General features: G+C 32.8%; 1 protein-coding gene and 1 long non-coding RNA gene across 2 annotated transcripts in view; both read left to right on the forward strand.

The window, feature by feature from the left end:
* The first annotated feature begins 142 nt into the window (after positions 1–142).
* The window catches only part of LOC149478301 (multiple PDZ domain protein-like), a 142228-nt gene continuing 114873 nt past the window's right edge, over positions 143–27497 (forward strand). The window contains exons 1-6 of the mRNA XM_089709463.1: positions 143–256; positions 9403–9567; positions 11110–11247; positions 21671–21820; positions 25972–26142; positions 27105–27208. Of these exons, the coding sequence (XP_089565589.1) occupies positions 9565–9567; positions 11110–11247; positions 21671–21820; positions 25972–26142; positions 27105–27208 (566 nt within the window). The 5' untranslated portion in view covers positions 143–256; positions 9403–9564. The remainder of the gene's footprint in view (positions 257–9402; positions 9568–11109; positions 11248–21670; positions 21821–25971; positions 26143–27104; positions 27209–27497) is intronic.
* On the forward strand, positions 3593–4889 carry LOC149478302 (uncharacterized). The gene is made up of 3 exons (XR_016317431.1): positions 3593–3977; positions 4086–4165; positions 4240–4889. It is a non-coding gene; the product is annotated as an uncharacterized LOC149478302 (long non-coding RNA).

Genomic DNA, 27497 nt, shown 5'->3' on the forward strand with positions numbered 1-27497 from the left:
AAAACAAAATGTATTTTGCTGATTCGACGCTTCTTTAAATGGGGCGCGTTTTTAAATGAATTCTCTCATCGATTTCCCAAAGCGCATGTCACGTTTCCCGCCATTTCGGTTATTCGGTAGTACCGCGACGCCATTGTTGTGAGGCGAACGTCACGCGTCCATACAGCCAAATTTAAGACATAATACAAAATATTAAAATAAAACCCCAAATAAATCTACAAGTATATAAAAATTTTACACTAATTTTCACGAACAGGTATAATATTTTTAATGCTATTTTAAAATAGTTCATAACGGAATAAGATGATTGTTACGCAGAGGTTAAAAGACCCAAATTTGAATATGGAATAGAATCCGAATATTTTTTTTTCATTGTTTTTTTTTTTCGTATAATCTGTTGGGATATTTTATTCATCATTGTTATAACTTTTGAGTTAATCAAAAATATGAATCAGTGCTTTTCATAAAAATTTTTCTTTTTACAGTAGCATTTAATTTACATAAATAATTATTTTGTGTGATAATGTTCATTTTGCGTAAAATTATTTGCATGGTGAAGCAATTTTGAAAGATGTAAGCTCATTTTCTTTTCCATACAAAATTTCATTCGTTGTTTAAGTATTTACGAGTCAATAGTAAATAATAGATATCAGTTTTCTAATTAATGAATAATGTTAATCTAAGACATTGATTAAATAGTTTTTATGTGTAAATTAAGACAAGTACATAGTGACTAATTGTTTACATACAAATAATAAAATAATCGATACATAGATAAGACGAACACCGATACTGTTGGACCTGGTGTTTGATAAACATTAACGCATATTATCATAGGATATTTTTCAAGCTATTAGCGATATATTCTTATTTCATTGAATTTTAGCAAAAAGAGTTTAATTTCTATAGATAAGATTGTTCTATCTATTTATATGATGGTTCGTGTTGGTTACACCCAGAATTTTATTGTCTTTGTTTGGATGATTGTTAGACAATTATTAGACTCTATAATATCTATAATGAGAAATAATCTCGTTCTACTAAAGAAAGCACTGAAATAAATACGTTGTTACAATATTAATTTCTTATCACGATAAAAAAAATACAGACTATAACTACTTACCTACTGTTTATGCCTAGCTGTTTTATCTAATATAAATTTTAACCAAACAGCCATTAGTTTAGTTAGTAGTTATAGGTGATATTACTGGGGTAATAAAAAGGCTTAACAGATTCGCTAAAAATAATACAATAATTACTGTTACATATATTTTTTTTAAGCTATTGCATAGCTTCTATCGCGGGCCTTGAGCGCGGGGACCGAATCCAGAAATTTAGTAACGAAAAACCTCACGCTCCTCACTCCGACGGGCGCGGAGGTGTGGCTTGAAGGCATAGCATGCAATAGCTTTACCGCGGCAGTCCCCGAGTGCCACACGTCTTTTTTTAATATCAAAGGACATACGAGGATAAAATATAGAGTTATAGATACATAATATTACGTAAACGATAATAATACGATCATACCTAATTTCTTGAGAACATTCTTCGATAGTTTTGGTCTTATATAGGACGTTACAAGTTTACTTACTGGCGTTATACAGATTATAAATAAAACAAAACGGAAAGGTAAAAATTAAAATGCGAAAATTTCCTTTAGATGAGCCTGAAAATGTGCTTGAAAAAGCACAATGTTTATTTTTCTTTAGGTAATTATAATATATTCTCTAATTCCTCGATTTATAACTAACTAGCTTTCCACCCGCGGCTTCGCCCGCGCAGTCAAAGAAAAACCCGCATAGTTCCCGTTCCCGTGGGATTTCCGGGATAAAACCTATCCTATATCCCGGGGTAAAAAGTAGCCTATGTCCTTTCTCGAGTATTAAAATATCTCTATACCAAATTCATGCAAATTGGTTCAGTAGTTAAGGCGTGATTGAGTAACAGACAGACAGACAGAGTTACTTTCGAATTTATAATATTAGTAGGGATTTACCATGTATGAATATAGATTTTTGCCAACTTTATGCCAATGTAGAGACATTTGGCATAATATTATATTGGCATATTATCATAGATTAAGCAATGGTTACACAAATAGTATTGTAACAGAATGGTAATAGAAGGTAATAATTTAATAAATAATACTTATAGGTATGTGGTAATGTGAACATTTTTATTCTGTGGTAGTCCTAAATATGTGTACTGTATTTGTTTGGAGAGATTTGATTATGATTCTTTTACCTTGTTTCTTTTATATTTAATTTGATGAAACATGGCGATTACCTATATACATTTAAGACAGGTCGGATAATGAACGGAATTTGTATAATTTTCGTACAAAATATGTTCGCATTTGGAATTAGGTTATCTCTACCTTTTATTGCGAAATATGTACCACGGGCGAAGCCGAGGCGGACCGCTAGTCACAGATAAATTGGTAAAAAGCTAATCTTGACCGAGAAATATTGTAATCATCTCAATATAAAGGGAATTCAGGTGGGCATTTAATTACTCTGTGGTCGTGTAAGAATGTCTTTCATTCCTTGCTTAAAATTACGGAATTCTCTTATTGGCTGAATAAATGAAAATTTAGGCTTGAATCAAAACCTTTGGCGTGGTTTGGTTGATGAGTTTTGGAGAAGCGGCTTTTTACGTGAATCGGAATTATTTTTTACTGTTGTGGTCGTTTTGACAATGGAGATTTTAAGCCGAGTTTTGGTATGAAGTAATAATAAAGTTCTGTTCGAACAGTTATTTCAATTACTACTGTAGATACTACGTAGGATATAGAAGATACTAAAAATGTTATTGTCATAAATATTTTTATTTATTTATAAGTACCTAGTACCGTAATTCCTTACGTAGATAAACTAAGGTTTAGGAAACCTAATCTTATGAATACACTGATAAACAGTAAATTAGAACAGTAGAAAACGTCATATTAGGTATGCAATATAATAAAGAACCGTTTTTGTTTTATTTAAATTACTCAGATGTATTTTAACAAACTTAATAAGTATGTAGCAGAACTCCTTAACTAAATACGAAACATATAAAGGTAATATATAGAATATAGATGTAGCAATACATAGATTGACATGTCTTGTGCCTAACACGCTTCATGAAATTTTAATGGTAAATAATGGATTCCGATCAGGTAACTGTTTAGGTTATTCGACAACCTTAGGTCTACATTGAATACTAATAATAGCACTGTTATATCAGTTAGTGGACGGTTATATTGTAAAATAATATATTATGAGAAACGAATACTGCTACGTTCTTATAGATTTTTAGAAATGGTACCTATTTACTGTTTATTCTATGGATATCTACTAAAAATAACACTTTTTTAGGACCTACTCTAACTGTATGAATGTTCTTAAATATACGATATTAAGGTGATGAATTAATTTTTCTAACATTTACGGCCCTTTTCAAACCTTCGTAATTTTTATATTATTAAAGCTGTCGTGATGAAAATTCTTGACAAGAAAGTTCAATAGTAACACAATACGTCTACCGTTTTAGAAACATGATTCCATGATATTTTCTCTATAGAAAAAAAATACAAAGTTATCATTGTTATTTTTTTTTAATCTCTGGCATCTTCAAAATAACAAACGTAAAGTTACGACTTTTTGGATATTAACTATAAAATATACAACCTATACGTCTACCGTGTTAGAATTTTGAAATATGCGATGGTTTTGAAATAAACAAGAAATACTTGAAATTAGCGCGCGACCAGCCAATATAGCGAGAGCCGCCCTGTACCTTCCTACCCCGATCGCTGCACGAGTCATTCCCGCTACGGCCGTCACACGGGGAACTTGTGTCGCTCGCGCAATCGTAAAAAAGGGTGACAACACGATAAGACAAAATGAGACAAATGGGGACAATAAAGAAAATAAGAAGAAGAAACATAAAGGTTGGAGGAAAAAGAATGCTTACAATTGGAACAAATTAATGAAGTAAGTTGGTTTTATTTTAAATTTGATGATAATTGTATTATAGACGATGTTTGATATGTACCCCTGTTTTAAGTACATAACGAATGTGTAAGATTTTTTCATTTATAGCATAAATAATCTGTTCAGAAATCCGGAATCCAGAAGGAAAATAAACCCACTGATTGTTCACAATGTGAATCCACTCCTTCGTAAGTACCTTTATTCAGTCAAAAATGTATGTTATCAAAGCTCTACTGGTTTTATCGCATGATTCCATTTTTAGCAAAAAGCAACAAAGTGCAAAGAAATAAAAAATCATGGTGAATTTAGTGGAAGTATGGCGGACATAATATGGAACAGGAGCTCATTGGAGTAGTATTATATTTAAAAAAAAATACGAAATAATTTCAAGAATTACATTTCTTAGAAGGTGGTAGATAAGTATGTTGTATAAAGAATTTGATGTTGATATTTATTTCATTTATACTTACTACACCTGTGCGGGAAATTGCTTAGTAATAAAACAGGTTTATATTCATATTTACATAGTAATGTGAGTTTTCATTTCGAAAAATTTTGTGTAAGTATATTAAATTGAGTTCCTGGGTGATCTGGAAACACAATTGGGCCCGGAAGATGGCGCTGCAGTCACTCCTCCTAATGACATGAACCGATTTGGATGAATATTTGTGTGCACATTTCATTTTTGTGGGATGATTGGTTGATTCGCTTTCACATTAGCTAATATTATGTATTTTTGTTGTTAGAAAGTAAACTTAATTTAATGTTTATAATACATTATTATTGGTATAAATAAGCCAGTGTTCGTCTCACATTGCTGTACCTGCCTACCTACCCTACCAGGGCCTAACTTTGTTCTGGCTATTTTATTTTGATTATTTGTAATGAATAATTACAATTATAATAGAGTGCAAAAATAATAAACACAAAATATCAATATATTTTGTGTTTTTTTTTAAACAATTTCTTTATTTAAAAAAATATCATTCCGACCGCGGCTTTGCCCGCGTGGAATTAGATTATATCGTGAATCCTGTCTTATCCCACAGAAGTGTTCAGTTCGGATTAAAAGTATCCTATGTGTAAATCCAGGCAATTAGCTATATTTTATCAAAATTGGTAATGTAGTCTTGACGTGATTAAGTAACAACTAAAAAAAAAATATACAAATTAACATCCAAAGTTTCGCATCAGTTTTACTGTATTAGTGATATCTTCCACTCTTGACTTTGACTGAGAAGAATTAGGGTTTATAACTTCTTTCAGAAATATTACCTTTCATTTCTGGGCATGACGTAATATCTACGTCAGCATCAAATTCTATCTAAATCCATTCAGTAGTCCGCGTTATTGAGTACCATTTCATTTTTTCAGAGTTACAATATTTTTTGTTATTTTAAAGATTATTTATAACCTGTATTATTTTGTAATAAAGTAAACATTACGAAATAATAATAATTATTAATAATGTCTAAGTAGTTGTTAAAAAGAAGATTATTTGTTTATATTAAGCTAGAAAATAAAACCAATAAATCAACAATTAAATATATGTATAAGAATATTATAACTGTATGACGACTCCATACATGTTTGTCCCGAGTCGGCTAGCGGCAGCGCGGCGAGTTTGCAAGAATGACTTCGCGCACACCCGCGTTCGCGATAGCGAGCTATTAGACTCCGCCCGCCAAGCAGTAGATTTTTTTTTGTGTATCGTCTTAAATATTAATATCGATGTGGAATATCATCAAGAAGAAATGAGGTACCTAATTTAACCACAAAATAATACGAGTTAATATTGTGGTTAATTTTTCAATTATAAATTTAAAAAATTTTAACTTATTAACTTTACATTTGAGAACATTTTATTTTGCTGTCATTTGAACACTGGTAGAGGTTTGAATTATTTTTTGAATTACAGTCAAGACATGTAACAGATCTTGATATCAGTATGAAATATTAAGACGTATTCTTTGATATCAGTTTTCTCGTGAACGCACCTTGTGAAATGTTTGAAATGTCTGTAAAAATATTATTTGAAGGTTTTGCTCAAGTTTTACTTGTGCTTTCAATCTGTATAAGTATTGTCTGAATTTATAATACTAGGTAGGTATTGTGGTTTCAAGCTGATTGAATTATTGAATGTAAAATCACACAAAATACATTATTCTTCACCAATTTTAAGGATATATTTGTATACGGGTGGTCTTATTTAGCGAACTCTGACGGCTTAAATAATATCATGATTAAATTACTTAACTTTTCTAAACCTTGCGTAAAATCAAATAAAGGGTGATTTTTTTGCTGGTTTCTTTTTGGCAATACTGTTTTTGATAGATCACGCGTGAATCGTGTCTTGTGTCTTTATCAAACTTGTTCAGTTTGGTCTATAATTTAACCATGAATCGACTTACGAACGAACAACGCTTGCAAATTATTGAATTTTACTATCAAAATGCATGCTCGGTTAAGAGAGTGTGAAGTCGGTTAAGAAGTGCGCGATGCACTTCACCGATTGGCGATTTTATTTTTTTTTTGCCCAAAATGGAAGAATTGGACATGCCTCACACGTGGTTTCAAAAAGACGGTGCCACATACCACACGGCACGCGAAACAATAGCCCAATTGAGAGCCGTCTTCGGCGAACAGTTTATCTCACGTTTTGGGCCCGTCGATTGGCCGCCTAGATCGCGTGATCAAACGTCTTTGGACTATTTCTTATGCCTACAGGGATAAACCAGCAACGATTGACGCACTGGTAGCCAATATTGAAGCATTTAAGTATTCGTGATATACCGGCCGATATGTTGTAGAGAGTGTGCCGAAATGCGAATGGGCCATCTAAACCGGAGCCGTGGCCATCATTTGCATGAAATCATCTTCAAACATTAAATTATATTGATTGTTTTATCAATTCTATTATAGATTACATCAACATTTTCAAGTTTTTTGTGTTTTTTTTGAAAATCAAATCCTATACCTCTTAAAAAATCACCCGTTATAATATTAACCTAATATTATAACTTCCAACACATTTTTGCAGAAATAACTCGTATTTTTACAACTTCAATGCTATTTGCATATTTCAATATCGTAAGAAGCTAAGGAAGTACTTGATCATCAAGAAAAAAAAGTTTTCATATAAATACACAGTTTTATAGGAGTTTATAATATTATGAAGAACTTGAATATCTTGAGTGAAACTGCTTACAGTAGCGAACGGTATTGATTTCAGCTTGAGATGTAGAGTTATCTCTTGAGATCTTATAATGTCATATATTGAGTAGGCAGTTGTTGATTATGTTTATGTTATACTAGTTACTACCCGCGGTATCGCTTGCGTAATAATTAGAGATTACAAATATTTGTATGAATCTATACAGGGTGTCCCACTATTGGTATACTAAGCGCGAAGAGACTTGTAGTTTTGCATACACTGATCACGTAAAAAATACTTAAACAACAAAATTACATCAAAATTTTTTTGATAATATTATAAAGGCGAAAGTTTGTAAGGATGTATGGATGTATGGATGTATGGATGTTTGTTACTCTTTCACGTAAAAACTACTGAACCGATTACAATGAAATTTAGCACACATATAGAGGGTAACTTGGATTAACACATAGGATAGGTTTTATCCCAGAAATCCCACGGGAACGGGAACTATGCGGGTTTTCCTTTGAAAACGCGGGCGAAGCCGCGGGCGGAAATCTAGTTTTTTGATAATTTTTTCCTGAAAATCCATGTTTTCTTCTCTAGCTTCGCGCAGCCGGTATATACCGCTTCTCTTATGTGAGCATTTTGTCTATGAAAACATAATATTAAACGATAGCTCATGTGCTGGTGACAAAGTTGGGCGGGTTGCTTGTTATAGGTGTACACATAGAGTTTTAAGAATTCATCTACTTGAAAAAAAAATGCGTCTGGAATTTTTTAAGTATTTTTTACGTATTTAGCGTATGCAAATCTATAACCTCCTTTGGGCTTAGTATACCAACAGTGGGACACCCTGTAGATAGTGAAATGCATTTACAAAGTGTCTGTTGCTCAACTAATTATTTAGCTGAAATATTATAGGATATTAGATTTAGACTCTAGAAAATATAACGGAGCGTGTGTGCTGAACACACGTGTCAAAAGTGAAACTTCTTTGCCAACGTACTCGTCATACGCCTCTCTTTAGTGTGCCAGCAGCCTCTACTAATTATCTCAAACATTCAACCTTTCTGAGACTTCCGAATAATTATAATAATAAATTCTCCTCGGCTGATCCTTTTCAATTATCTCGCACGAAGTTTAAAAAAGTAATACTACAGCTTATTGACCAAAATTGTAATGAAAATCACTAACAACACACACACATGCACACACACACACACACACACATACACTTCACTTTCACTCACACATGCATAATGTTACCTTTATACTTAATTGTAATATAGGATTTGTTTATTATTAGTACTGTATCTTTTATGTTTTCTTTTTTGCTCACACACTGTATCTGATAACTGATTGTTATTGGTGTACCTTGTAATTGGCGTATAGTATTGTATAATGTTCTATTTAATTTATGTTTAGCTGTAAGGTACCTTTTAGAAATAAATAAATAAATAAAGATTCAAAGATACCAAAATCGTCGCTCTACTCCAAGACGTGACGGTATTGCCACGTACGCAGTTTCACTTCGAAAATAACGGACTTAGCTAAAATGATGAAGGATATTAGGAGCGAATATTAAGGTTAAATAATATTTGCTAGCCAATAAACAAACATAATTGCAAGCCAACGAGATGATAATGCGTGAATACATACAAAATTTTATTCATTTCAATGTAGTGGTTTTGACTGTTATTGTTGCATATTAATATTTATTATTTATCAGTACACCCACGATTTTAATTTTAAATTGATAATCACGCCCGCATTGCCCATTGGTATATCATGTATCGAGTAATGTGGTAATCGAACGATTATTATAATTGATAATGGGTGAACACATGAAATTAACAGATCGTTATGAATTAATATCTCGTTTTTACTCGTATAGTGTTTTATAATTAATTTATTATTTATTGTAATGTTTCATAATAATTATATTACTATAGATTAACTTGTGTAAGTTTAGGAATAATAACGACCTAAAATTAATTTAAAATGCATTCTGAACAGGTTTAAAATCGAATAATATGTAGGTAAATATAATACCTATGGTCTATAAAAAGACTGATATTAGGCATATTATAGACCATAGATAATACAAATACATGATAGAGGGCATCATAATAAATATAACATCAGTAAGACTACTCATATTTTTGCGAATTAAAAATCATTTAAATACCAAAAACATTTAATTAAATTGCAACCACTTTATTATGATTTATAAACAAGTCAAAAAATCTAAAAGTGCAATTGTTACAGTAAACCAAAATGTGCTCCAAAACAGCAGTAGCGTTAGTGCAAAAGTTCGAGTGAGTTATACCAAAGTGTATTCTAGTGCAAGTGTGAAACAGTGACATGGAGAAAGTTAGCTGATCCAAGGGTCAGCCGCGCACGCCCAGGAAACGATTGATTCGACGCATTATGGTAAATATTTCATTATTTTTAGTGTATAGCAAAAATAAATATTCAAATATTACTTATATTTTATTGACAAAAGTTATTTATTTGTTTCTTTTTCCATCTCGTCGCAACAGAACGATTTTTTGTGAAATTACTAGTAAGTATAGTATTATGTTTTGTGAAATTATATACTATTATATACTATTGTGAAATATGTAAGTATATGATTATATAATATATATATGAATATGAATTTGTGTCTAGAGATAGGTTAGGAGGCTAGAGAGTGATATAGGCTACTTTGTAGCACGTCGTAACATCTTATTCCTATGGAAATTTTTCTTGACAACGCAGGCGAAACCCCAGACGGACACATGATGATGATGATTAAATGAATTATAGACTACTCGAATAAAATTTAGGTACTTACCTTATTATATACCTAACCCTGATTTTAATATAACTATTTGAAATTGTAGATAAGATCAGGACGAATAATATTTGTTAAATTTTAACCGTCTATGGATTACCTTTGGAAAAACTGAAGCGTTTTAATTTGAATATAGAGGACTAAGTAGAGCAACATTTCGGTGACATTTTATATAAAACGGGGACAAAGTCACGGTATGATAGTATAACAGCTTACTATTTATCTAAATATAACAAGAAAGGGTATTTATTCATAACGTACAAAGGTATCAAATTAAAACCAAACAAAATTGTATCTCGTAGAGCAAACGACAATACCCTTTTTCAATTCCCAGTCAAAGAGACCTCTTTTTATGATCTCCAGAGAAAACAACCGCTATATGAAATAAACAGAACATAAAAAACTTGGCTAACAAAACGTAACGGTTTACAGCTTTGCTGGGATAACAAATGATATGTTTTGAGCACAATTTTTTACATAATAAATAAAGTAAGGCTGATGTAACCAGCGTTACGATAGCTTAAGGGAATACACGTGGATCGTAATTTTGGTACAATCGTTGGCTCAGCTTCGATAAAGAGGTCAAAGTCCATTTCAATTCTGGAATATTGAATAAAGGATTATTTAGTTTCAGATAGAATAGAAAACTACGCTAAAATTAATAGTAGCATGCAAGACTTTCAGCAACATAGTTGATAGTAATTAGTAACCGATTACAATTTAAACACTGATGAGTTTAATTCTAGTTTTTCGGTAGTAAGGCAATTGTTGATTGAATTTTAATGAAGTACGGATAATTATACTGTCAAATAACTAATTACAACCACTTACAACGATCTGTTAATTGTTAGTGTGAAGGAAATTTTTGAAATCATGGTTTAAAAATTTATCAATACTTACCATCAGTAGGTTTTAGGTCTTCTCTGTGTCATTGTGAACGTATAGTTTAAAAATACTTATCTTCCGAGGTTTTTTTTTTTCATTTGGTAAATTCTTAGATGTCTACATATTGCTGAATCAAACATTCAAGTATTTGCAGCATCTGAAAACTATATCATAGCGCATCAAAATCGAGACACCCTGTATATGAAAATTATACTTACCTTCAATAGAAACAACCTCAAGTTATTTTGCAGCAAGTGTTCGGCGAGTGGGCCCAAGTAGAAGTGGTGGAGCTAGTGAACGACGGGTCGGGCCTCGCGTTCGGCATCGTGGGGGGGCGGTCGTCGGGCGTCGTGGTCAAGAGCGTGCTGCCGGGCGGCGTGGCTGACAGGGTGAGGAGTAGTTCTTGTATTGTTTTTCTGATCTTTAGGTTAAGTGGAATTTATGTACTTGAAAATGGTTAAATAAATATTTCAGGACAATTTTCACACACGGCACCATCTGATCCCAAGAGCTTTCGCTTGTGTTATGGAAACCAGATGGCTGATAAACATACATATATAATTTTAAATAAATACTTATAACTATACACTTATACTAATATACTTATACACTAAACTGTCTTCTGTATTTGTTGGAAAAATGTTCTGCATCTGTCATGTACGACTTCTCGAAAGTTCCTCTGCGTGCTGGTAATCCTAATAAGATTTTTTAAGTTGTATAATTGTTAGACTGTTCTTATGTTAAACTGCTAAATGCGGCTGCAAAAAGCGAAGTTGGTACTATTAAAAACACTATCCACACATTAACTAGAAAATAACGCATAGGTACGTAGGCATAACATTATGCTTAAAATTAGGTTTCAATTCCAACTCTAGTTTTTTAACCTGTTCAATATTCTTCGAGTCTTTGTAGCAGATTGACCTGTTAATTTTGAAAATGTCAATGTTTGCATCATGAGTCCTCCATATATCCCAATTGCCTCCGTCTTTATTTATTACAATACAATAAAACAACGATCAACGTCAAGTATAATAAAGTACAATTCGATATTTGTTTCACATACCATTTGTTGGCAAAACGACCCAACTTTTTTCATTACCACTGGGCACCCTACCAAAGACATTTCTCTTGTAATGTTTACGTGTTCCCATTGTGCTTCCAAATAACCGTTTTATTGAAGTTATTATTGAATTCTCACTCAATTGGTATTGGCACCTACAGAACGTGAGATATGTATAGATAATACGAAATAATTTACAGGACATAAACCGGAAACTATATAAATTATAATAATCTTAATGTTCAAAACATGACAGAAGTGGAGCACGGGAAAAGGAACTTTTATTTTCATTACTCGTATATGCACTGCTATTCAATTCTATAGCAGTAAACACATGAATATAGTTTTAAGAAACTAAAATAAAGCTTTAATAAGATGAAATCATTGTATTGTCACAAATCCTTGGTAAGTATACAAAGTTAGGACAAGGTATAGACTTAATCAAATCGAGTCTAAACGAGTCGGTTACATACAAACAGAAAAATCAAAAATTCATAGGTGTAGCAAATGTAAGCGTGTTACAGGTGAAGCTATAGAGCTAGCTATAGAGCCACAGGCCACAGGCCACAGCTAACAGAAACTAAGCACAAAACTGTGCGCAAACGGCAAATGTAACAATTGCAGCAACCTAAATATTTCTGTGAAAAGAAACAATTGCAAACCATTTCATCCATCACAAAGGTCAAACGGTTCCACAAATCACAATAGACGTCCTAGATATTTGACCTAGACTGGAACGAAAACTTATTGGATCTAACACGTTTTGGCTTTCAATTTTGTAAATTGAAATTAAAGAAAAGAAAAACAAGTGGATTGAAGTTACAGCTTCTTAAAAGCTCTGCATCGACTAATCAGACATGGGATGGACATTGATATATCATTTCAGTTTTTAACAAAAGTGTACACAATAAAATATTTCTATGTAATGTACATGTCAGCACTGTGTTTTATAGCAGTATTATTTCCAGCGTGCGAAAGTGATAGCATCATATAGCGCTGTGATCTTTCCACACTGGATATAATACTGCCATAAGACATAATGATACGGGGGCTGAACACAGTTTCAGAGAAATTAGACTAACGGTTAATTTGGCATTATATGAAGTCAGGATTAGATATTTAGCCACACACCACAATAATATTGTCTTATTATAAGGATTATGGCGTAGACCAATTTAAAGTTTCTACAATCAGACCGTATGCTGAGGTACGAGGGTTACAACTAGGGTTGCTTCGCCATAAATTATCGAAGTTTCTTCGCAAGTTCGCTTGTGTAATAAATACGAGAAGGGGTAAAAACTTATGTAAGCGGTATGCGGTAACGTAATATGCGGAACGGTTGTTCCGTATTAAACTCTGTTAGAACTACTTTTATTAGGAAATTCAATAAGCCAATTTGATCTTGGATCTTGTTGTTCAAATTGACGGATCTTTTCTATTTTTGAAGTGAAACTTCTTTTGGCACGTTGAGAGTAAAATTTCAATGTCGCGTCATGGCAATACAGTTACGTCATGGCAATACAGTTACGTCATGGCAATACCGTCACGTCATGGAGTAAGATGACGATTTGCACACACGACACACGCTCTTTTTATTTCTTTGTGGGATGTGATGTTCAAAATTATAAAATAAATGCTGATAATCGAATTCCAAAAGACAATAATTTTACAAATCATTATTCATTATTCATTTTATCTACCTATACGAATATTTATTAATTACTAGCTAAAAAACCCGGCTTCGCCCGGGAGTTGATATGAGATGACGTGGTAGAGTCGAAATAAAAAAATAAACTATGACGTAAAAAGTAAAAAAAAAATTTATTGAAAACGTTTTCTCATTATTTACAATACTTGTTTATAAACAACATTTTTCATTTTATTGTCCGGAGTATATATACATAAATTTTTCGGATTTCCTACTCTTGAAGCAAGCTACATATAGCTGACCGTGAGAGAAGCAGGATTCTTTGAGGTTAATGCCACAATATTTTAAAGATTGTCCTTGCGCTTTGTTAATTGTAAAACTAAAGGTTAATTTTATTGGAAACTACAGTCTTTTAAATTGAAATGGCAATTCCGAAGAGATCAGTGGTATTCTAGGTATAAATACTGTCTGTCCTTTGGTCTTTCCAGAAATAAGTTCAGCTTCAATGATATTATTCGATAGCTGTTTTACGATCATTCTAGTTCCATTACATAATTTTGGGGAGTTGAGATTTCTGAGTAGTATGATTGGAGTTCCAATTTTCAGACGAAGGCAGTGTAATGGCATTCCTGGTACTTGTAAAGAGTTTAGAAATTCAGTGAGGAAGTTGACACTTTCTTCAATAGATACCATCGTGTCGATCGATTTATATATTTTCTCTTCATCAGGTATTTTCTTCAGAATATTAAAATTGATATCGTCAACAATATTATTTTTAGTGGCCAAAATTGCTCTTTGAAATAACCACTCTGCATTAGTATAGTTCTGAATAATATTTGGATAAATTTTGTCGATTAGTTCGTCTTCAGTAGTGGCTATATTACAGAAATCACTGTTAAGTTCAATGAGGCCGGTCGTTTGGTCAGTAGGATATGTACCTTCGCCGATTTGTAAAAGTATTTTAGCAAATTGTGCTGTTGTTTCATCTCTTGATAATTCAACTCTCATGTTTTTTGTTAATTGCAGTATTTGGACTTGTAGCCAGAGATGTGATTTTTTCAAGCATGCATTGATATCGTCTTCTGATGTTATCTTGGGAATAACTGGAAGTGTTTGTCGAAAATCTCCTGAGAGTATGAGTAGAGCTCCTCCCATTATTTCAGAGTTTTTTCGCAATTCTTGTAATGTTCTGTCCATGGCTTCTATAAATTTTTTATGGGCCATGGTGCATTCATCCCAGATGAAAATTTTAGCTTGGTTTAGAATTTACCACGTCCAGATTTTCCTGAAATTTTACATACCGGGAATTGTTGTTCGGCTATATTCAATGGTAGTTGTAAGGCAGAATGGGCAGATCGTCCTCCTTCCATAAGTGTGGCTGCAATGCCAGATGATGCTAGTGCCAGTGCGATGAGTTTTTTAGCACGTATTTCCGCCAGTATTAGATTTATGAGAAACGTTTTACCGGTGCCTCCTGGTGCGTCCAAGTAAATAATTCCACCAATATCGTTATTTATCCGGCTCATTATAACGTCGTAAACTTTTTTTTTATTGTCATTGAGAGTTGTGAGCATTGTATTCAAGTAGTTGATTGATGTTGTAACTTTTTTCCTTCATAATTTCGTAGTTTAGCACACTAAAAGCATTTCTTTGTGGTGCTGGCATTCCAAGTTCTACTTAGGCTTGATTATTTATTGCTAAACATTTATCTTCTAAGCGAATGAGTGTTTCATTGAAGATCTCGTCATTGAATTCTATAGTCAGTTCAGGATTAGCTTGTCGGACTTGGTACAATATATCATCACTCATACTCCTTTTGAAAGAGTCCCATAGCTGTTTTGGGTTTGATGGGTTACATGTTGTTAATATTATAGGGAAATTTCACGAAAAAAACCCACAAATAACTTATTTCTATTTCGTTTCAAAATCGAGAGTTAATTAAACACACTATTAAAAATACTCACACGTGATACTTCTAAATAAAGGCTCACAGATAACTTCTCTTATTTTCGTTTTGAAATCGCTCGTTTCGCTGTTCAAATTAAACTAACTCTGGTGAGCGACACCGGGCTCTTATATATTCAGAGAGCTAGGCTCTAGAATATTCGAGAAAATTTGAAAATATTTTCTCTCTCACACCTTCTAGAGTATTCTGGTCACTATCGTCCGCCATAATAAAAGGTTCTATAGCGGTAGCATTTGTACTAAAAGCGCGAAATTTTAAAACCTAAATTTTTTAAGGTTTTGAGAACTAATTTGGATAACTAAAATTATGTCGCTTTAACTCCAAAATTTGTCCTGAATGAAGTTCAAATATTCGATAACAGATGGCGCCACTATGTAGGGTTGGAAAGTTCCTTATATCTTTAGAAACACGCCCTTAGATTAAAACGGGAACTTTCTAGCTTCTGTAGCGGTAGCGTATGTAGTAAAGGCGCGAAATTTAAAAACCTAAATTTTTTAATATTTTGAGAATTAATTTGGATAACTAAAATTATGTCGCTTTAACTCCAAAATATACGTTAAATAATGACGTATAAATACACAAAATTTAAATTTAAGATTTTATTGAAATTGGAATTTTAAATTTCGCGCCACTACTACACATGCTGCAATGGCTCACAACTATGGAGACTACACACTATGTCTATTGGAGTGTAATATAGTCTCCGAAGTTCAAATATTCGATAACAGATGGCGCCACTGCACTTAATTTCCAAGTTGAAGGGTCGGAAAGTCCCTTATATCTTTAAAAACATGCCCTTTAGATTAAAACGGGAACTTTCTTGTTCGAGGGGGGATAAAGGGCTATCACACCACATAAGTCCCTTTATCGTGTCGGGACTCCTTTTTAAGTTTTATCGGCACGCACATTTTATCGACTTAGTTTTATTATATATATAGATTATCAATACTTATTGAAGAGTGTAAAGGTAACATTATCTAATAAAAACATGATCTTATTTAACACGGTCTACGTCTCACGAAGTTTACAATTTTGATTTGAAGTTCGTCGCGAGTTACGAATTTGTAATTAACCTTGTTAGAAGTTCCCTTTCTAAAGAAAACTTTTAAACGTGAAAATATCGAATTGGAGACATTAAATTATACAGTTTCATTTCTGTTGCGTCAGAAATGGAAATACGTAGGGTTGATAATAAAATTAACGAATTAATAAATTTATTTTTAATTGGTCTCATGAACTAAGGTAACTATAGTCTGTCCACTATAAGAATTGCTTTTTGACAGCTCGACGGGTGATACCAGAAGTGATGTCTAAAAGATTATCGATTGTCATACCATTTCAATTATAAATTCAAAATATTATCATAAATCGAATTAGGTACGAAAATAATAATTACAACGTAAACGTACTAATAAGACATGTGATAATAAGACCACATATCTATGCATTTTATGTTAAAACTAAACTAAACTAATATTTTATTTTTTATTGGTTTCTATCTTACAATTTGGTTGTCTTTATGTTTAAATTATATAACTTATTAGAAGAGTTTTTCTGTATCGGATATATTTTACATAGTATTTCTATCGATTATTATAATCTATCGACCCATCATTGAATAATTCTGTGTAGACATCACTAAGTGGGCGGGGCATGTCCATGAAGTACAATAATTATTTGTATGACATTTTAACATAGACAATATAATCCTTCATAGGCGTGGAGCTGTCAAAAAGCAAATAATATAATGGACAGAGTATAATAGTAGATGAAATCAAATATCTCGGTGTCATAATTGACAGGAAACTAACATGGGAGAACCAAGCACGTGCTCTAAGCTCCAGAGTTCGCAAACTCATGTACATATTCAAACTATTAAGAAATGTGGCTGATACAGAAACGATACGTATTGTGTACACAGCGCTGTGTCAGTCTATTCTGTGTTATGGAATATGTGCATGGGGTGCAGCTTGTAAAACCATACTGCTGAGGGTGGAAAGGGCACAAAGGGCGGTAATTAAAGTGGCATATAAAAAGCCCTTCCGATTTCCAACAAAACAATTGTACCTAGAAACCGGTCAACTTAGTGTACGGAAGCTATTTTTAATAGCGCTCATTTTAAAATTTCACAAGTCAGCTGCTAGAACCATAAATAATCCGGAAAGTAGACGTCTTACATGGAAAGCTCCTACCACTCACACATCTTTTGCTCATAAGTTCTTCTCTTACCTGGGTCCTTACTTATATACTAAAATCAACATTAAATTAAATATTTTTAAAATGACTAGATGGAAATTAAAAAAGTCCCTTAAAGTATGGATGCAAGGCCTTGACTATATTCAGACTGAAGAGTTTTTGAAATTGGAAGCATGAGACAACTAGAAAATTATTTACAATATTGATGTACACACACACACACACACACACACACACACACACACACACACACAAACACACACACACACACACACACACACACCTCACCACACACCACACACCACACATGAACACACACTCGCATGTTTAAGTTTGCATTGAGTTTAATTATAGATAGTAGTTAGCATGAATTTATATATTTTAACGAATTTATATTGTTATTATCTAAGTATTTAATAAAAATAAAAAAAATGTTTTGTATAGAAGATTTTTAATGTGATAGTAAACTATCACATTAAAAATCTTTCTTTAATCTTTTCTTAGCATAAGGATTAAAATGTACCGCTGGAAGATACTTGTTCCCACGACACAGGGAATCCTAGTGTGGGAGCAAGGGTTTTCAATTTCTATGCATCTTATATTTTTTGGAAATAAAGATTATTGTTTATTGTTTATTGTTTATTGTTTAATAAGTATACCTAATGAATTTTTATTTGTTACTGATTGTTGTATGTTATACATAATATACTACCCTACTTAATACATAATATACTAAATATTATAGCTGATGAGTTTGTTTGTTTGTTTGAACGCGATAATCTCAGGAACGAGTCTGAATAGAAAAATTATTTCGGTGTTAAATATAAGATAGCCCATTTATCGAAGGTGTATAGGTGTAGGTCTGTGTAGGTATAGGAGCGGGTTTAACCGCGGCATAGCCAGTCTGAAATAAATAAAAACGAAGGAATACATTAACGAATGCTTCATATAATATGTAATTAAGAAAAATATACAAAAGTTTATTATATGTATGAGTGCATAGTTAAATCCAAAGCCCAGTTTTATCCCTTGTAACCTTCTCAAGCCCTCCCTAACAAACATGTTATTCAGTAGTCATGACAACACTGTTTGCATTTCATTACCTTTTTGCTATTTATCTTGTAAGTACGCAGTTTCTTTTACATGAATCAACTCGGATAATACTGTAGGACGTAGGTTCTATTTATTTATTAAGCTATTGCATAGCTTCTATCGCGGGCCTTGAGCGCGGGGACCGAATCGAGAAATTCCGTAACGAAAAAACCTCACGCTCCCCACTCCGACGGGCTCGGAGGTGTGGCTTGCAGGCATAGCATGCAATAGCTTTACCGCGGCAGTCCCCGAGTGCCACACGTCTTATTTTATTTTACAAAGGATAGCCAACAATTGTTAACACTAATTATAGACATACAAGCAAAATACAATTTAACATATCAAGTGCAACAATTAATTATAGGCTAACACCACATGCCTTTAAAAACGGGAATCTATAATAGTATAGTGCTGATTTTCAGTGGTTAGGTAGTCAACATTGATATAATTCAATCAAAGCTTTTCTTTGTTTGATTCTATATATTTTACGAGTATATAACTAGTTATGTTAAAGAATTTTATTTTTAATTTAAAGTATCGATTTCACGGAAACATACAGTTAAAATATTATATGATACCAGACATTCCGCAAATATATTTAAAAGAGACCCACATAATAATTCATTCTTTGAATACATACAGGAAAAAAGAGGTAGCCTAACTGTATTGAAAGCAATTATGTAAAGTGTCGACGCTCCCATTCCACATTCGATAATGGCCCGTATTGTTTCAATTTATCATAATAAATGTGTTTATTGTTCCACGAAGCAATAACCTTTAGAAAGCGTTCAATAAGGGATGCTCGGTGGGTATGTATTGCGTGTCGTTGGCTTATTATTGTCTTGTATTGTTATTTAACGATGTATCAAAGTATGCAATATGAACCTTCGATTGCACGTCATTAAAATACGTTTTAAGAAGACTTTATTATAATAAAAAGTCTCACATTTAAGAAAATATTCAGCAAGAATGTAAAAAGCATTTTCTTTTAAAAGATTTTCTTATCTTTTAGTATCGTAAGAAAATTACATTAGGTATATAAAGACTTATCACAGACTTTCTAGTAAAAGAATTTCGACCAGTAAAAAGGTGTGAAATTCAGTTCATACGCCACTGCAAGGGAATTAGGAGCTTTCTTTAAAGAGACGATGTTTGCGTAAATCAAGATACCTATATCTGTTGTGTAATTCAAGCTCTTTTTCACGGGTAATCAGTTGCCAATTATAGAATTTTTTTTTGTTTAGGGCTGATTCTTCAATCTTTTGTTTATTCGGTGAATGTCGTATAATAACCATTTCATAAATGTTTTGATATTATTAGTCGATATAGTAAAGTAATATTTTTAAAATGTAATTTATTTAGGACGCGATTTTTTACCAAGGATTTAAAAATCGACTTAGAAGTTAGATACAAAGAAAACATTACAATGCTCGCTCTTTAAAGATTGTTCTAGAGGTTTTTGCGTATCGTTAAAAATAATTGCATTACAGAACCAAACAATCAATCAAACGAACAATCAAAGTCGTTCATGATACACAGCGTTGTAAATCTAACGCAGATGGTTAACAAACCTCTTATGAAACGAATTGGTAAACATTTCGAGCAAGTTGGTTATGGTGTAAGCTGTGTTAAAAATGGATTGTTTTAACGTTAGTTTCATTAATAGATTATGTGTTTGGGAAATTGGGCTTTTAATCTTAAAAGTGTTTTATGTGGAAATTAAGCTTCACCTGTATCATGTATATTTGTATATAATCTACTCGTTTATAGCCGATTTTGACCCACATAAAATTAAAAAAATAATTAAAACCTAAAGTACACACATCAAAGATCGTTGACAATACAATAATTTCATGAGTTTATCAAACGTGTTTATTCGTTTTTAAAACTCTATTTACTTAAAAAATGTGAAACTATAATTTTATAAAGATAAATGTTTACTCAAGGGCTTCTAATATAGAGACAAATTATTATACATTATCAGACGGGATTATTTTACTCGATACGCGCACCAAGGTGCAAAAAGACACACAAAAAGTCACAACTTTCAAGTCGATTCAGATCATGAGATTCAAACTTCATTCTTTGGCGTGATAATGTTGTTTATTTCATCCCCATTGATATAATTACGATCAAAACCATTTTTTTTCATAAAATATAAAATTTGTAAACAGATGAGTGAAGGTCGACATAACTTCATTATGCAGCAAGCTCCTTTCGTTGTTGTGAATTTCATTAAAGAACTTTATTACATCAGTTCGGAACCACTGAAAAACAGTGCTTGATAACTTGCTATGATTTCATGATTTCTTTATCCAGCACACAGCTCGCACAAAATATAAATTTTTGTTTCCTTTATTTATTTATTTATTTGTAAATTTGTATTTTCTTTGAAAATTTCAAATAATAAAAAACATTAATAAGCTTACCTTGATATCCTTGATCCTTGATCATGATTCCATGTGCTGAATCGAATTTTTACTCTTTCGGTTTGATGCGCCCGAGGTTTCACGCCTTTTCTTTTCCCCGTAGTAGGTATATCATAAAATGCACATTTTTATCATATATAACGGGGATGATATACAATGCGAATAATTAACAAATTATTTATATTAGAACCTTTAAATCCAGTTTTATTGGAAGTAATACCTTCCATCTAATTTAAGTATAGGCGTAGTTCGTCTATTGGGTACCTACTTCTTCTGCTCTCGCTTGCACTTCAAGCCTTACATGGAACGCCTCAGAGCGAGGTAACGCCGCATGAGTCATGTTTTTTCGTGCGTGCAGCCAGCTCTATCGAATTATAAGACGTTGTCACGTCAAAATGATGATGAAATTAATTGTCTCCAGGATGGGCGTCTACGCAGCGGTGACATGTTACTGCGCATCGGCGCGGTGTCCGTGGTGGGGATGTGCGCGCGGCAAGCGGCCGCCGTGCTGCGGCAGTGCGGCGCCTGCGTGCGCTTGCTGGTCGCTCGCCCCGCGCATACCAACATGCAGGTGTGTAGGAAATATTAAAGGCAATGTTACTCATCTTTGGATAATCTTTGCTATTCGTAAAGATATACAGGGTGTCCCAGCAACGGTATACTAAGCCCCAAGGAGGTTATAGTTTTGCATACGCTGAGTACGTAAAAAATACTTATAAAATTCCAGACGATTTTTTTTGACAAATAAATGAATTCTTAAAACTCTATGTGTAACAACCCACTCAACTTTGCCACCTGCACGTGAACTATCGTAAGATTGTTTTCATAGACAATATGCTCATATTAGCGAAGCGGTATATGCCGCCTGCGCGAAGCTAGAGACGAAAACATGGATTTTAAGGAAATATTAAGCAAACAATTTTTGGCGTAATTTTGTTGTTTAAGTATTTATTACATGATCAGTGTATGGAAAACTATAAGTCCCTTCGCGCTTTTTATACTGATAGTGGGACACCTTGTATAATACCTTATGGTAAAAAAATTTACAACAGGTTTTCATTTATAATTTTATTTAAAAAATAAGCAAACAATAAACCAACATTTTTTAAAAACAATTGAGTATTTTTGAAATCTCGCACGCGAAATCGGGCATAAATCAAAGAAAAGAAAGCACTGGATTTAAAATTATTTTTCCTCCATTTTAATAATTAACAATGACAAATACACAGAATGCATATTAAATACTTACAATCTTAGAATACTTACCATAAAAACTTCAGCTGTACATTTAACTTCAATGAATATTTTAGGAAACAACAATTCCAGTGAATTCCGACCATTACTTGTACAACCAAGCGTACTTTTAATAGCAGATAATAAATACATTGATGAATAATTTAGAAGTAACAATCCATAAACTCAAGAACCGTTGACAAATCCAACGTCCAAATAACTCTAATAAAACTTTATCTCTTCCGTTTTAACTTTTAATGCCAGATAAAAAATCCAGAAATGAATATTTTCTAAATAACAATCCGTAATACTAATCGTCCATCAATAAAAAGTAACAACTACCCTACTTGGACAATTTATTTTTATCTACCTTCAAATATGCGAGATGCTTGCTTATGCTGCAGTTTTTTTATAGTTTAGTTAATTCTATTACAATAATAATTAAGTAGCTGAAATAATTAAAAAAATGTTTTTTTTTTATAGTTATTGCCAATATATAGAATTATGTCTTATTGAATGATTTTAAAATAAATTACATATCAGCACAGATAATATAATACTATACTACTATTAATAACCTAACCAACCGAATACCTATAAGCTTTTTTGATCAGCTTTTTAGATCGGATCAGCACCATTTACCATGTACCTAATCAAAAGACAAATTGAAGAAAACCCAAATTAAAATGACACACGCAGAAATCTTACCATATCCTATACCACCAAGCATTTCACACAAATCCTACCCTATCTCTCTTTCCATAAAAAGTACAAAAACGCTTCACGCAAGTCAATAAATTGCATAACAGAATAATGAACTTTATCGGCATCCCTACCAGGACGGTATGTTAATTACTGGCCGCTCCCACTCAATCTATATTAAAAACATTTATGCCAACCCTATGGAATTTTCCTGATATCAACGACAGATGACGTCATGTAATTAAACGTTTGTCGAAGGGCTCGTATTTATGCAAACCTTGAGATTTAGTACACGTTTTATACACTTTTTATGGGATGATGTTACTGCTACAGAATATAGGGTAGTAATAATTAACAAGGCATTGTAAATATTCTACATTTCTATCATTCATACGTTGGATATTTACAAGGCAGGTATTTGTTGGTAAGTAAAAGACTGGAGATGGTTCTTAAAATTAAATATTACAGAAAAAACTAATTATTGCTTCTGATTTATCACAAGCTTTGGAAGTTATTTAGACAACCCTGAAGCTGTAATGGATAACGGAGTTTTTTGAAAATTTGAATCACGCATAAAATAATTTTTTGCACATAAAATTATGATTTGACTAGCGACCTATTCGGAATTAAAAAGATAATTTAAAAGAGTGTATCCTGGAATAACGTTCCTCTTTACTCTGTAGGAAGTTTTACCTTTTTTATGTCTGTACATAAAAAGTGTAAAAAAGTGTTGAACAATTTTAAATAAAATTTCAACGCTCTGCTGTTAGTCAAACAGCGATATTAATATTGACTTTTATAATCTCTGAATTAAATATTTTTACAGTACTTATCAATTTTATTAATAAATTCCTTGCTCACAATTTTATAATAGAAAAGTGGAGGAAGAAAAGAGGTACAAATATTGAGCCTGCAGCTTTATTCGCGTAGACCAGTACAAAAATAGCACAACGTATTATTATTTACTCCAAATATATATATTAGTCTTCTCTTATATATAAAATTATCGTGTCACAATGTTAGTCTGCATACTCCTCCGAAACGGGTGGACCGATTCTCATGAAATTTTCTGTGCATATCGGGTAAGTCTGAGAATCGGCCAACATCTATTTTTCATATGTACCACGGTCGAAGCCGGGGCGGACCGCTAGTTAGTAGATAATATTGTATGCTTTTTAAATACGATGACATTTTGATTTAGAATGGAAATGTTGTAATCATAAAAAGAAGAACCTCTACATTTTTTTAAGTGTTTAAAGAATTAGTTATAACGCTTAAGGCAAATACGACACCTCTGAAACTAAAACCCATAAAGCCTTTTCAACTACATGTTATCAAATTGCCAAAAAAATACATGCATACATACTAATTACAAAATTGAAAACAGTATATTAAATATTCACTGTTTCATTTTAAGCTATTGCATAGCTTCTATCGCGGGCCTTGAGCGCGGGGACCGAATCCAGAAATTCCGTAACGAAAAAACCTCACGCTCCCCACTCCGACGGGCACGGAGGTGTGGCTTGAAGGCATAGCGTGCAATAGCTTTACCGCGGCAGTCCCCGAGTGCCACACGTCTTTTTTTATACAAACTTGCATGAAATTTTCCATTGAAAAAATATCGGAATTTTCCCAGCACGGGAAATGTCTGCAGTCGATTAATTAAGTAATATCCGATCGAACCGACGCTCATTGAAGCTTCAGTGACACTGATTAATTGAATGTTATCCATCGACGAGTGGATTAGCGGCTTTGATAATATTGTTCATACATAGCACGTAATGTGTTGATCAGATAATTGTGGTCATATTGACGGTGTGAATTTAATACCAACATTGAGTTACTATGTATTATACGTAGGTACGTAAGTATAGCTCAATGACCAACTATGGATTGCAGCGATGTATTGAAATTATGGATTGAAATATAATATCCTTTGTTAGTTAAAGTTCTTTGAGTTGTAATCCACTGCATAGTATCAAAACATGTTACTATGGTTAAATCATTAATATCACGATTTTCATGCGGTTTTTTGAATTGATAGAGAACCATCTCGAGGAAGTGGGCGGCAAGCTAGTAAATAATAATATTTAAAGCATTTTGGTACCTAATTATCGTTGAAAGCTGTGGTTAATAGACAAGGACATTACTTACTTAAATCTTTATCCGTAAATTAAGTTTAATAGAAATTTAAATTCTTTCATTCTTAAAATAGAAAATATACAGTACCTATTTAAGGATGAAAGTCGCACAATCTTTTCGAGTCGTCCTTATTTTTGGCAGGCGATGCTATTTTAAGGCACTAAAACTTTCTTACTTTTGATAGTTCCTGAAACATAAACTTTACCATCAATCACTCTGTTTTGTTCCTTCTGCAGAGATACGCAGTCTATGGAATTTAAGGTTGGCACATATACTATGCTCGCATAGAGCGAATTGTCTAATAAAGACGTTAATAGTGTGGAATTGGAATTGTGTATGTTTGTCCTTCTTTCACATCACAACCGAGCGATTCTATGATCAGATTTTTGTGTTTAGAGAGAAACTAATCACCGCGGCCAAACATCTGATTATCATTGTTTGTAGTTGTCTTATTTGTATATTTTGTTTTATTAACTACGTGGGCGAAGCCGCGGATGGAAAGCTAGTAAACCATTAAGTTGCTATATGTGTAGCAAAGTTTTAAGTTTATTCTATATGTATTCTTTTATTATTAAAAAACATGTACACATGTACACTTAAACATGTATGTATATGTATTTTTATTTTTTTTTTAATAATAAACAGTCGCTGGGAGCATCACAAGCGCCGATAGTCCCGTCTCGTTTACTCGCGGACCCCATAGAGCTAGAGAAGCGACTGTCTGACGCCGGCCATGATGGGTTCGGTGCGTTGTGCGAAGATACCACGCCGCCGTCGCCACCACCCACTATTATTGAGGAAACTTATCATCATAGGGTAAGTAAGATAATATATAGACCATAGAATATAGATATCTATACGATTAACGGTAATATTTTTTTGAAGTGAAACTTCTTTATCGGGGTTGGACAAAAATTTAGTGTAACATTTTTGCGTTACGCCGTACGCGTGACATTTTTGCGATACGCCGTACGCGTGACATTTTTGCGTTACGCCATACTCGTGACATTTTTAAGGTCATAAAGAAGTTTCACTTCTTACGTGTGTACTCTAGTAAACGCATACATTTTTTTTGAATCACTTAAGGGTTTAATGCTATGATATATAAATAGAGTCATTGGTTTAATGTATGTCTGTTATAAGTACCTGATTATTGTTATTTCTCGTTTTATTTTTTTACATTATGTGTCTAATTGTGTTATACCTAATAAAAAAAATATAACACATCCACGTTCTGTGTTATATTTTTTTTTCAAAACCATTTTCAATTGTTATAAGATACAATTGAACCTTTTTATTTTCATAATTAATAATATGTACATTGTACATGTGACAACTTAAAAAAAACAAAGCTAACATGTATTCAATTAATATAAGATATACATCTTATTTAAATATTTCTCTTTGCACAACATGAAATAAAATAAAAAAATGTGTGCGTGTACTAGTGTACCTACACACGTAAGAAGTGAAACTTCTTTATGACCTTATTTTTCAAAAAATAATTTACTTTACAGAAATACGTCGAATCACGCGTGGTAGGGCTAAGAAAAAGATGGCGCGTAACGGAAAAACGTCACGCGTAACGAAAAAAAGTTACACTAAATTTTTTACAACCCCGATATAGAAGTTTCACTTCAAAAAACACCTAATTCTTAAAGCAAAAACATTAAACCCTAATAAAACTCGTATGCAATCCATTTTATGTAACATTAATTTAAATTGGAGTAGTACAAACAAATAACACTATAAACGTGTTAATAAAGCTACTCTTCCAGCCGGTAGCATCCATAGTAGCGGTGGTACCACGCGAAGCACTGGCCCCCTCCCCGCGCCCGCCGCTCATACCCGCACCACCACCTAAAGTACCACCGCCTTTACGGTAAGTACACATACACAATCACAAACACATTAAGGAAACACGTTCAAGGATTATATACAAGTTCAATATACGCAAACATGTCAAATACACACACTCAGACGTGTGAAATATACGTAATCATGTAAACACACGGAGACATGTGAAATATACACTTACACATGTCAGAAATATAAAATGTAAAATATACACTTACACGTGTCAGAAATATGACATGTAAAATATACACACGTATACGTTTCAATAATACATAACAGGTTAAATTAACACGTACTATTTATACACAAACAGA

The sequence above is a fragment of the Colias philodice genome, chromosome 22 (assembly GCF_061535455.1).
Source record: "Colias philodice isolate Cphi_HAF_F1 chromosome 22, ilColPhil1 Martin Lab GWU primary, whole genome shotgun sequence".
NCBI lineage: Eukaryota > Metazoa > Arthropoda > Insecta > Lepidoptera > Pieridae > Colias > Colias philodice.